Below are 12,482 nucleotides of genomic sequence, written 5' to 3' on the forward strand. Positions count from 1 at the left end.
TCGCCTTGGCCACCAGCTGGCGTGTTAGTTTTGATTTCGTTTAACTCATTCACTGCCTTTGACAAGTATACTTGTCAATTGTATTTTTTAGAGCAGTGCTAAATGGGGGCGAATCTGAGCATGCTCCACTGTAAATATCAAACTTGGAAACAACTTTACTGATGCCCAACCACCGGTAGATGACATCATAGCCCCATTTTATAGGAAATAAACAGAGTTTCAGAGTCCATGGGAGAAATGGCTGTATTTTGGCAAACCTACATTTTTCTGCTGTCAATTATAAAAGAACGGGACGGGACAAAAAGTAGGGAGTCTATTCTGTTATTTGGTAGATTCGGTTTATATATAATTATTGAATGTAATATCACGTGAGTATTGGAAATGTAAAAATTTTCTATAATGACTGGCAGTGAATGATTAAATTTAGTTAGTTTTAATTCATTTTCAGGTTGGTTCTGTTAGTTTTTAATTAGTTTTAGTTATTTGATAATGCTTAGTTTTAGTTTAGTTTTGCGCAATATTAAAAAAAAACACCATGGGAACGACGTCATCTGAAGGTGCTTTTCCATTGGCTGCTGCTAGATGACGTCACTTCTGTGTGACACTCTCAGACGTCCTTAATCTGGTTAATATCAAAATAAGTGTAATCAAAATCATATTTTAAATTATCCCCAGAGGCTCATGCATTAAATGAATTACCAAAGAGTTTTGTAAACATAAAATGTAGTTTCAGTTAAGTTTTTGTTTTTTTAAAAAGCATTTTCATTTTTATTTTATTTCGTTAAGCAAATTGTTTTTTTAATTTTAGTTTTTTCGTTAGTTTTAGTTAACTAAAATAACCTTGCTTGGCAGTGAACAGCAGTGTGTGATGGAAGATTCCAGTAGAAGTCTGGCAGAAAAAGTAGGGTGGCAAACAATATTAAAATAACAATATTAAAAGTATATGCACTCACTTGACACAATAATAATAATAATAATAATAATACAATAATAAAAAAAAAATAGCTTCATAAACAAAGTTACAAGGTAGGTACTTGAAAAAAATTGACAATAAATAGTGAAATACAAGACAAAATTAATGTAAATAAAAATATTAATTTAAAAAAAAGTGTTTGTTTTTTTTGTTAGCTTTGTGATAGTCAAAATGCATAGTTGAGTTATACCAAATTATTCCATTTGATTTCATTGCACACCAGTAGAAGGGTGCAAGAAATTAATTTTTCTTTTTTTTTTCTTTTATAGTGCACTGTCATTGGGGCCAAGTGAGGCACTGACCCTCATCCTGACCCCGAGATTCACTGCGACCGTCTTCCTCAGCTAGCTTGGTGTTGCAACTCTTAACTTTTGCCTCCTTTTTCAGAAAAGTGAAGTATAACAAATGGTACTGCAGCTTGGCGACCTACCAGACGGCTGACATTTGACCTGCCTGCGAGCTGACTGCGGGCTGCTATCTATCCGCGTCTCTCCTGACCTGACCGGGCCTGGCCGGGCGGGCATGGGAGCTGAGAAAGTGCCAGCCAACGTCATGCCAAGGCAGCGCTCCAGCATTCCCGAGCAGGTCAGTGCCCGTTGTCAATGTGGGGCATGCAGGGGAGCTTCCGGTGCCTACGGGGGGGAAGGCCAGGAAGTGACTCGCTGTCGTGGAGAGGAGACACATCGCTAATTAGCGCTCACATGAGAATTGTTGAACACTACATCTATTTCATTGCCTGTGGCCCCCCTTTTTTTTTAAAGAAGAAAAAAGTCTGCATAGCAATAAAAAGGCATGATTCATCATCAGGAAACTTCACATCTTAATAAAAAAAAATGTTACATTTAACAGATGCATACACATTCCATATCCCCATTATTTATTTATTTTTATTATTATTATTTTTGCTTCAAAACATGTCATAATATTGGTTTTCTGTGACCTTGCGGCATCTTGGGGTCAAGAACTGTGTTGAAGTCTGGACAAGCAGAGAAACCACAAGAGTTAGGCCGGCACATTTTCGAACAAAAAAGTTGTGCTTTGCCGCCATCTGGAGGGAATTGTAGGCAGTTATTAATTTTAGGCTGGGCGTCATCCACTTGAATTTCTGTTATTTTCGCCAGGACTCGGTCCCTATCCCCCTGCAAACAGCTGTAGTTAGTTACGTTACTTAGTTCTGTTTAGTTTATTTAGTTGTTTTTTTTTAAGTGTTCTATTAGTTTTGTTTGGTAGTTTGTTAGTTTTATTATTTGTGTAAGTTCAGTTCGTTAGTTTTGCTAGTTTTTTGTATCGCCAACCTCCCCGCAATCTCGTGATAACTGTTGTGACCTTTATATTGTAATATCGTATCGTGATGCTTGGTTATCGTTACATCCCTATTTGTAATGGGAGTGTGTGTGTGTGCGCGTGACGCAATGTTGTGTTTTGTCCAAAGCAGGAATGTCAGAGCTGCCCTCGGGTCTGTCTTTACTTTAGTATGCAAATGAGGCACCCGGCCTGCTGGAATCACGGATTGCACCTTTAAATATTCATTAAGGCCTCACGCATTATCAATGCTGTTGTGCTGTCATGAAACGTAAAATAAATGCTTGCGCACCTCATTCATGTTTGAGTGTGCACTTCTCTCATATGTGATGGTGGAATCGCTGTTTATAATTTAAAAATGCTGATTCAGTTTGTGTGTTATGTATATAGTTTATGTGTATGTGTACACCGTAAAAATGTGCTTTACATATACAGTACATACAGCATGCATGTGTGTACATTAAGTGTGTGTATGTTTTTGTTTTTTATCTGTGCATCTGTTTTACACAATCTCTTATCTTTCTTGCAGGAATAAAATGTCCTCCAGGGGGTGTCTTCTCACAGTTGAACATGTCCCCATTTTATTGAGGCATCATCTCGTATCCGCAATGCTCTTCCAAATGAGTGCTGACTGGGCAGATGGATTTGCTGCCAAAAAGCCGGCCGATCACGATGCCTTGTGTCCAGCTTTGCTCCTCTCAGCACAAGAATCCACTCCAGTTGACATCATTGAAGATGACTGCCAGCCAGGCAGGCTCCACTGGACGAACACCAGGTGAGAATGAGACAATTGGAGCAAGCTGGCAACGAGGATGAAAAGTTGATTGGCAGTAATCGCTGCTGCCGTGCTCGTAATTAATGCTGCAATTAACATAAATAAAAATGCAAACGTGCAGGCAAGTTGTTGGAGAGGATAATCGTGTCAATGTTGTACACAAAAGATGCTGCAAAATAGCATCACAACTCATCAGCAGGTGAATTTAGACTAGCTTGTAACTTGCGTAGAATTTGGATTCCGCTGCTCCAGGCAATGACTTTGGCTTTCACAGCGTCCTTCTTGCGCTCCAGCAGCTTTTCCAGGGCGTATCCTTTCCTGGGCATGACGACGTCGCGCCCCCTCAGGCAGGCGGCCGGGCAATAATCGTTGGAGCCGTCGCCCACGTAGAAAACGCGGCTGTACTCGTCTCGCTGGGCCAGGTATCCCTCCAGAACTTTCCTTTTGCACATGTTTACGGGGCAGCGGCGACAGTCGTGCGCGTGGTGGTGGCGCACTTCCACGCGGCCCAACGCGTTCACTCCGGCCGGGTTGGTGAACACGCGGTCCACGGCCGAACGCAAGCCGGCGGCGCGGAGGATCCAGTCGATGAAGAGCTCGTTGGCATCGGAGATGACCACGCAGTCCACGACGCTCTTGTTGCACGAGATGAACGTCAGCAGCTCGTGCATTCCCGCCGTCAAGGGTATGCGCTCCATCTCGGCGCGGATGCTCTCCACGCTCACTTCCTGCTCGCCTGTAGGAAGGATGTACAGTAGAACCCAGGGTTATTATAGTTTTGGAATTTTCGTTTTAGTTTTATAATACAGGAATTACAGCATACCATCTTACTACATTAAAACAATACATTTTGAACAAATAAAAGTTTTCTGTGTAAATACACACAAGTAGAAAGAAATATGAAGAAATATGGTGGTTGCATTACATCACTAACTACAACCATAAGCAGAGTAAGTACCTAACAGTTACTCAAATATTGACGTCATAATATTGTTGTGCATGCCTATATAATCCATCACTCTGCACATGAACTCAGTCCAGTGGCCTCTTGTGTACGAATTCTCCACTGTGTCCGGCAGCGCATGACCCGGAAGACACCTAAAACACAAAATATACTGATGACGTGACCTTCAATAATACATAATTATTGTAAATCAGCAAGATTTACCTGATCACCCACGTGTCACTGTTGTCATCGACCACCGTGTGGTCGAAATCAAATACCATCAACGTCTTCATTACGTGGAAATGTTCGGGACTTGACAAAAGAAAAGTGAAATTAAACACGTGACGTTGAAATGCAAGGCAGCTAAACAACACGCCGAATGTAAAACGGGGCCACATATAATATCTTACATCTCGATCTGTTTATTACGCACGTTGTAGATCGAAAATACACTCACTTAAATTTAAAAAAGAGCTTTCTGTACATGGACTTTCGTGTCAAATTCATGTATTCATTTTTGGTTATGTTTTAGAATATTTATTGCGTAGTCACAGCCTTTACTATGCAAATAAAAGAGGGGTAAGAGATATAAAAGGCCAGAAACGTTCTTTATATAATCATAAAAGACAAACCGACCTATATTTTTGTTGTTGTCGGAAGCCTTCCGTGAAGCCCCTTCGCGTCGTCTCAAGACACGCAACGACTCGTTACCGCCACCTATCGTAAACTGTAAGAAAGTCAGTGGTTATTCAAAACATTTACGGAGGCGAATTTCACTCTTTGCGACTTTAATCGAAAATTCAATATTTATCATATATCAAATAATCTCAATTGAAAGGGGAAATTGTACGTTATCTAAAAAACTCACATTGGAAGATGTCATATCATTTTCTATGTTAGGTGGCAGTACAGTTTAGTACCCGAGTAATGTATCAAATGAAGAAGAAACTCAGCGTCTGACTTCCGGGTAGCTCTGCTCCCTCAAAAGAAATAGTTTCGATAAACCATCGAACGTTTACCCCCCGAAAATCGTTTTATTTGACAATGTTGCGAGGTTTGGGCTCTTGGTTGGGTCTGGAGAGCCCGACGGACACCACCACGTCGAGTGACGCGGAGGAGAATCAGCAGAAACTGGAGGAAAAAGTAGTGGAAGCTCAGAACGAGGTAAACAAACAACAAGCCGCAGCTGATGGCCACCATGACGAAGGAGGACAAAATGACGTGGAGACGAATCAGGAGCTCAATAAAGGACTTGGTGGTGAGTCATATCATTACATCAAACACTTATCAAGAAATGGCGTGATTGAAAAAACGGGAGCACTTTTTACCCAGCAACTCCTGCTTTGTTTTTTGGATGACGTCAGTGTCGTTTGCAGAAAATGGATTCAAACAAAATAATAACTGTTAATATTTTACTTTTGCATTCACACATAAAAAACATTAAGATTGTAATATATCGTATAGAAGAACAACAGAAACGAGGGAACCCCAAGAAATTCATCACATCATGGTAAAGTTTCTTTGTGTATAACACACTTCATGTACTCAAAGAATTCAAAGTGCTCATGTATTCAAAGAATTCAAAGGTACTTTGTTCCACAATTGAGGAGCATGCTAGACAGTCTATAAGGTACATCTTAATAAGACAAAATTTAACAAATCTCACCTATTTTGCACGTCTCAGCTCCTCTGGCAGGTCGCAGAGGCACTCTGAAGGAGAATGTTTGATAACCTTTAGTTTTAAACTTTGAAACCACCGGAAGGCCCTCGGTGTAGAGGATCTGAGGCGGCAGGCTGTCTCATACGGGGCAAAAGTTCAGGAATTATAGCTCGGAAGCAGCTTCACACGTGCTTCAAAAGTAATCAGTAATTTATTAAAATCACTTCTTAAAACAGACTGAATGCCAAATGGATTAATGCTAAAATTGTGGTGATATGTTCATTGTCAAGTCACCTCAGCTTTTCTCAAATTTTATAAATAAGACAAATGTATTCATCATTATACAAGTGTACATTGAAGTGTATAAATGTGTTGAGTCTTATGTATTTTATTTAATTAACCACCACCTCCGCTCTTCCTCTCCAGACTTCATCTTCAGTTTTGCATCCAATGCAACCAAGAAGATCTCCGAGTCCATGGTAGTGACTGCACAAAGCATTAAGAAGAGCGTAGAAGAGGGAAAGATTGACGGCATCATCGACAAGGTGCGCTTATACACTAATATTCGCTGCTGCTGCTTTTGTTATTGTCTTTTTTTTTTTTTTTTTTTTTTTTTTTTTTTTTTTTTTCTTTTTTTTTTTTTTTTTTTTTTTTTTTTGTGTGTGTAGACTTTCCTTGGAGACTTCCAGAAGGAGCAAGAGAAGTTTGTCCAGGAAAAGAAGTCCAAAAGATCAGGTAGGAAACTATATACAAGATTGAAGAAAAATGATATAATAAATATTGATATCTGATGTAAATATAAATGCAAGCCTGAAGTTATTTACTGGTGCGTTTGTCCAGAAGCAGCAGTGCCCCCCTGGGTGGGCTACAACGAGGAGGAGACCATCCAGCAACAGATCCTCGCCCTCTCAGCTGTGAGCAATGTTAAATATATGTAAAAAAAAAAATTTAAAAAGACGATAAATGTGATGGCTCCTCTCACACAATAGAAATAGATAAGAATTAATAATCCACCAAAAAATCTATACCATTAATTGTTGTTATGTTCCACGTTCAGGACAAGCGTAACTTCCTGCGTGACCCTCCGGCTGGCGTGCAGTTCCACTTCGACATGGAGCAAATGTTTCCTCTGGCCGCTGTCATGCTGGAGGAAGACCAGTTGCTCAACCGTATGCGCTTCGACCTGGTCCCCAAACAGTCAGTACCTGCCGTGTATGCCTTCACATTTCACAAGAAAAATGTCCCTACTTTTTTCAAAGGGGGTGGGGGGATCTTTGCGAGAAAAAGGTCAATTTTCATCAAAAAAAATTTAAAGTTTTTCCTAGAAATATTTTTCAAAACTTTTATTTCATGTGATTCGTTTTATTTAAGGAAACATTTTAAAATTATACAATAGTTTTTGTCTTACTTTACATGGACAAAATGTGAATACATGCAAAAATTTTTATATTTTATGTGAAGTTATTTGTAATGTTATGAGGAGCTACTAATTTTACACGAAAAAAGAAAAGTTTTTAAAAATTGCTAATTTTTTAACATTTGTAATTCATTTTTATCATCAGCGCTGAAAAATTATGCGAAAAAATAAAGCTTGATGTTGCAACAAAATAGTTCATAATGATCTATCAAAACATTAAATTTCAATTTTGAAGTGTAGTTTACAACAAAAATTTCATTTTTGTGAAAATTTGAGATTTTTTTTTTTTTTTTCAAATTTGATGGGGAAAAAAAAGGTATTTTGAAGGTTCATATTGTAAATAATTAGAATTTCATGAGAATTTATGGGGGGGGGATTATTTTCTGAGATTTTAACTTGAAAAGTGTTAATTCTATGAGAATTACCTGTTTTGTTTTGTTTTTTTTAATTTCCATTACATATGGAAAAAAATGTTTGAGAAATTAAAATTTACAACAAAAAGTTTCTATGAGAATTGTTTTTCCATTTGACGGGGGAAAAAGTTTATCGGAATATTAATAAAAATAATAATAATAAGGAAAACATTTCGTTTCAGTGCTTATTGTTTTTTGATTGACAGCGTGAAGGAGGAGGTTTTCTGGCGGAACTACTTTTACCGCGTGTCGCTCATCAAGCAGTCGGCGCAGCTGACGGCACTGGCGGCTCAGCAGAAGCAGCAGCAGCAGAAAACGGGCGACGACGGGGAGGACGCCGTCTCGCCCCATGATGTCATCTTAACGGGTATATATCATTTACACACTTATTTCATTTGCATACATGCTAATCCTCACCGCTGCTCTGTTTGGTTGTCCTTCCAGATAACGTCAGGCCCAAAACGCCGCCTGTTTCCATCAGCGACAAGCAACAGGTAGTATGCAACCCTGAGTTAAAAAAAAAACAACCCAAAAAACAAACAAAAAAAACCACAAGATTCTTTTGGACTAATATATTTACATTGTAGGCCACTGTCGTATTATGCACAGTTTCAATACATTTACATAAGAAAGAATGTAAAAATGGTAATAATTATAATATTATTAATAATAATTCTCCGTAAATGTTTGTTTGTTTGCTTGTTTTAGAGAATTTTTCCTTTTAAAAAAACTTTTAGAAAAATTTATTCTCATGAAATAAAGATTCTTATAAAAAGTCTAACTTTAAAAAAAAATTCAATTTAATTATTGCAGGTCCCCCCCCCCTGTAAAATGTTTGCGTTGAGCCTGTAACGATAATGTGCGTGCATGCGTGCGTTTGTGTGCGCACGCTTCCCTCAGCCGACTCCGGAGGAAGACTTTTCGATCTCCACCAGTCCTGGTGTCTCGGAATTTGTGAGCGACGCCTTCGACTCGGCGGCCATCGACCACGAGGACCTGCAGAAGGGAATGGAGCAGCTGGTGCTCGACAAGAAGGACAGCAGCCCCTCTGCTGACGGTTGGTTTGGAATTATTCCTCCATTACAAGTTGCTGCTGCGCAAATAAATGCCTCCTCAAATAAGACGTTTCTTTTTTCCCCATCAGGAAAGAAAAGAATAATAATGAAGTGATCACAAAAATCACACATGACTTAGGGCGAAAGTGCCAAATGTGCTTCACGGCCATTTAAAAAAAAAAATAAAAAAAAAAAACTTCTAAATTGAAAACTCTCTTTATTTGGGAAAGGAAAAATGGATAGATGGACTGACATAGAATATTTGTTAATTGTATGTCATGCGCGCTATGCAAAAATATCCTTCTGAATATTGAAAATTTTGCCACACACAAACCTCGCAATAAAGTTTCGTTATTGTCGTCATGGACAGAGGAGCAGTCGGACTGGGAGAAGGAGCTGCAGCAGGAGCTGCAGGAGTACGAGGTGGTGGCCGAGTCGGAAAACCGGGACGAGCAGTGGGACCAGGAGATCGAGGAGATGCTGCAGGCGCACGACACCTAAAGCGTGTCACGGTATGGCCGCTAGCCCGTGTTTACGAGCGAACCGTGAACTTTTTCCAGATGAATGAGCTGAGATTTGCAAGAATGCCTCGTCACACCTCTTATGGGAAATTAGTGGTAATGGCAGGGGAATGGCGCTAGGAGGCGCTCTAACGCAAGCTCTCAACTGGGTGACGTCACAGACTCAACTGTATTTTCATGTCCCTTTTTTTTCTCCTTTCTGCCGATCTTGTACAGTCAAAATGATTTATTAGTTATCTAACAGACACACGTCAAAAGTAAAGTTGAAATATGTAAATAAAAAAAAATAAAAAAAACATCTTTTCAATAAGCATGTTTTCTTTCTATAACTGTAATTATTATTAATATTAAATATTTGGGTAGGAATGCCAAAAAAAAAATTGTAAGGGAATACCGTTCATGTCCTCTAGGGGGTGCCATAGAAAATGGGCTGTATCCAACTTGACCTATTCGTGAAACTAGTTATGGATTCAAGTCTTGCGCCTGCATGGTGACGAAACGAGTATGGAATGATGCGGGTGGATGTTTTGGTTTGCCGCAAGTCTGTAATCACGGTGAGTGAGACACCAGCAGGCAGGCAGGCAGGCAGACACACCAGTCGTGTTGCTGCCTGTCTCGAGCCTACGAGCGGTCGCGCCCAGACCACAACAACACAAATCAATTTCTCGAGTCAGAATAGGATGTCGATCAATGCGGCAAGACCATACAAATTCAAGCTTCAATATCAAAACTGACTGAATAGAAATGAATGCTTTTGGCTTACTGAATGGTTGAAGATGATGATGGGAAATAATTGATCCAAGACGACACAAATTAACATGAAAAAAAAAAAACTCAATGGAAGTCAATAGTCACCGAATGTTTGATGATAATAGAAATGAATGCACCTAAGAATTGACAAATACATCAGGACGGCAAGTGGGTGGGATCTTTTTGTTTTTCTTCTTCTTTTTAATAACAAGGTATGTTTAGTGGCCGGGAATCATTTTGCTTTGTGTCTCTTTTATCACTCCATCAAACACCCTTGAAACCCCTCAGCTGCTCTGCTTCAGGCCACATGCTTGTTGCCATGGCAATAAAGCCACCCACCGTGTGTGTGTGTGTGTGTATGTGTAAATGTGCGTTATTGCTTGTGTGTGCGCGTAACCATCTTTTAATAATGCATTAGGACCTTTTTTTTTTTTTCCTGTCTGTGTGTTCCAGACAAAGGCAGCCACGTAGTAGTGCTCGATAAACACCATGGAAGGATAATACAGAAGAAGATTTCTATTATTATTACGGGTTATTTGCTGTATCGCGGGATTTTGCAATGATCATGTTTCCACTGTTAAGAAAATAAAGTAAATCAAGTCGCGGTACAAATGGTCGTCTGGCTTAAATTGTGGCCTCCATATAGTTTATTAACTTTTATGGTAAAATTCATGTGCTACTTTTTGTATTTCCATTCAATATGAGTGTTGCAACAACAACAAAAACAAAAAGCCCAACATTTCAACTTGGGCTTGAGCGCACGCATGGGAACGGGTGGTGAGAACTGCCGACGTCTCAGCACGTTTTATATAAAATGATGAAAGTTGCGTTGTGGTTTTTACATTTCCCCTTTTTCATATTTGAAAGGCAACGAAAAAGAGGTCCGTGTCGTTTCGATTAGGAAGCGATTCCCACACAGTTGAAATATTCATTCCATTCGCAACTACAGGATATTTGTGACAATGGCAGGTTTCGTGAGATATTTGATATAATCCTAATAATGACTATTAGATCTTGAAATTCAATAACTTCTATTTGACTCTTTATCTTTCGATTTATTTCTTGTAACATTTTCAAAACTATTTTATTTTTATTTTTTTCATGTACACAATCCTTTGTATACGTTAAAAAATAATAAAAATAAAAGCATCCAATCCATGCACATCATTTTGGACTCATTTTTAAAAGTCAGAATCATTGTTATTTTCTTTCTTATAGTAATTTAAAAACATGTTTTATTTGCAATTTACGCACAAATTGTAAAAACATTAACATCATAAATCATTTTAGACTAATTTTGGACAATATTTACCAATCTTTTTTTATTTGTATTTATTTTATTATTATTTTATTTCTTGTACCGATTTTATTTTATTTTTTTAATAATGCATGATATATATTTTTGTTATTCCATTTAAAGGGGAAGTCAATCCAAAAATCTGAGCTCACTCGGTTGTTCGAATGACAAACTCGGGGCCAGGCAGGGACTTGACAGGAAAGGGAAGATTTGCTATCGATCCAATAGCAAGTCAAATCCATTATCGCTGATACTGATACTTTGTCATAATTAAGGCGGATGCCAGTGGTGTATGATACCGAATACATCAAGTTAAAAAAAAAAAAAAATGGTTTGAAAATAATTTTGATTGAATGGTGGTAGTATTTTTATGTTATACATTTTTCTTTATATTTTTTGTATTTTTTATTTTTTTAGGTAGATTGAGTGCCCGTCTGGTACCAAATACTGAAAATCCAGGACCTAGATTGCAGAAAATCTTCCAAAGTGGTGTGAGATGTGGTTAGCTTTAATACTGGCCCGGTACCCCAGGGGCCAATATTGCCAATATTGATACAGATGCTGATCATTTTTCATAATTAAGGTGGATGTTAGTTGAGTGTGATACACAAGGCAAGGCATCTTTATTTCTACAACACATTTCATACACAAGGCAACGCTGTCCTTCACACAAGCAGACACAACACCTGAAAGCGTTTAGAGACACAACTGATAACAGCGTTCAGAAGCAAAGTAGTATCTTACCCAAAATGATTTATATCATTTAAACGCAGGCCTTAAAAAACATTGATAAGTAAAGAAATAAAAGTAGATCTTTAAAGTTACTCAAAGACCGTACTGTGAAATTGATGCGTTTAAAAATCATTTGAAATGATAAAACAAATGCTTTATTCCATTTTGTGTGCAGCATAACAGCCAAATGCTGCTTCACCATGTTTGCTTTGAACTATGGACTCCACTCATTTCTTCTGTGTAAAATCGTAATTGGATTCAATCCAGTTTCTTTTATATAATACCTCAATGTTTGCATGTTCTCATCTCCGACTTCCTCCCACATTCCAAAAAAACAAACAAACAAACATGCATGTTACACTCATGAAGACTCTAAATTGTCCAAATGTGTCAATGTGAGTGCTTATTTGTCAAAATTTGTGAGGACAAGCGCTATAAAAAGATGGACATTTGAAATAAGATCCGATCCGGGTGGGTTTGCAAAACCTGGAAGCCGAAGAAAGCTGCCAATCGGGGTCAAGGTGAAACCCGAGGAGGCGTTTATATCAGTCTGTGCTGTGATTTGACTGGAGTTCGGTGAGGCATTGAGGGATGCGGGGTATACGTATCATTCCTGCATGGGTGTAAGGTTTCCACTAAGT

General features: G+C 38.6%; 2 protein-coding genes across 11 annotated transcripts in view; one reads left to right on the forward strand and one right to left on the reverse strand.

The window, feature by feature from the left end:
- The window catches only part of syap1 (synapse associated protein 1), a 95,380-nt gene extending 84,956 nt beyond the window's left edge, over positions 1–10,424 (forward strand). For 6 of the 9 annotated variants that reach the window (XM_077520162.1, XM_077520164.1, XM_077520159.1 and 3 more), the window contains 10 exons: positions 1,361–1,558; positions 2,805–5,254; positions 6,083–6,201; positions 6,325–6,391; positions 6,497–6,570; positions 6,714–6,853; positions 7,693–7,853; positions 7,931–7,980; positions 8,387–8,543; positions 8,912–9,372. In XM_077520162.1, coding sequence (XP_077376288.1) covers positions 5,041–5,254; positions 6,083–6,201; positions 6,325–6,391; positions 6,497–6,570; positions 6,714–6,853; positions 7,693–7,853; positions 7,931–7,980; positions 8,387–8,543; positions 8,912–9,042 — 1,113 coding nt within the window. In that variant the 5' untranslated portion in view covers positions 1,361–1,558; positions 2,805–5,040 and the 3' untranslated portion in view covers positions 9,043–9,372. Of the gene's footprint in view, positions 1–1,360; positions 1,559–2,804; positions 5,255–6,082; positions 6,202–6,324; positions 6,392–6,496; positions 6,571–6,713; positions 6,854–7,692; positions 7,854–7,930; positions 7,981–8,386; positions 8,544–8,911; positions 9,373–10,265 lie in introns of those variants that run through there. The other 3 variants (XM_077520167.1, XM_077520161.1, XM_077520168.1) reach the window with 3 other exon arrangements.
- phospho2 (phosphatase, orphan 2) lies at positions 2,603–5,255 on the reverse strand. 2 transcript variants are annotated; one of them, XM_077520170.1, is made up of 5 exons: positions 4,865–5,255; positions 4,633–4,723; positions 4,219–4,308; positions 4,054–4,148; positions 2,603–3,786 (listed from the first exon to the last, which is right to left on the reverse strand). In XM_077520170.1, the coding sequence occupies exons 3-5, from the start codon at positions 4,287–4,289 to the stop codon at positions 3,233–3,235; spliced, it is 720 nt and encodes a 239-aa protein (XP_077376296.1). In that variant the 5' UTR covers positions 4,290–4,308; positions 4,633–4,723; positions 4,865–5,255; the 3' UTR covers positions 2,603–3,232. The 2 variants fall into 2 exon arrangements, with proteins under 2 accessions (XP_077376296.1, XP_077376295.1); XM_077520169.1 differs by having other exon boundaries at positions 4,219–4,723.
- Positions 10,425–12,482: the final 2,058 nt, after the last annotated feature.

Source organism: Festucalex cinctus, chromosome 4, assembly GCF_051991245.1.
Source record: "Festucalex cinctus isolate MCC-2025b chromosome 4, RoL_Fcin_1.0, whole genome shotgun sequence".
NCBI lineage: Eukaryota > Metazoa > Chordata > Actinopteri > Syngnathiformes > Syngnathidae > Festucalex > Festucalex cinctus.

Bases quoted from the DNA above. Each gene is read 5' to 3' on its own strand.
- phospho2 (XM_077520169.1), bottom strand. From the start codon at position 4,394: ATGTGGCCCCGTTTTACATTCGGCGTGTTGTTTAGCTGCCTTGCATTT. The intron at 4,149-4,218 runs GTAAATCTTGCT...TTTGTGTTTTAG, and splicing joins AGTGACACGTGGGTGATCAG to GTGTCTTCCGGGTCATGCGC. The intron at 3,787-4,053 runs GCATGCACAACA...TCCTTCCTACAG, and splicing joins CAGAGTGATGGATTATATAG to GCGAGCAGGAAGTGAGCGTG.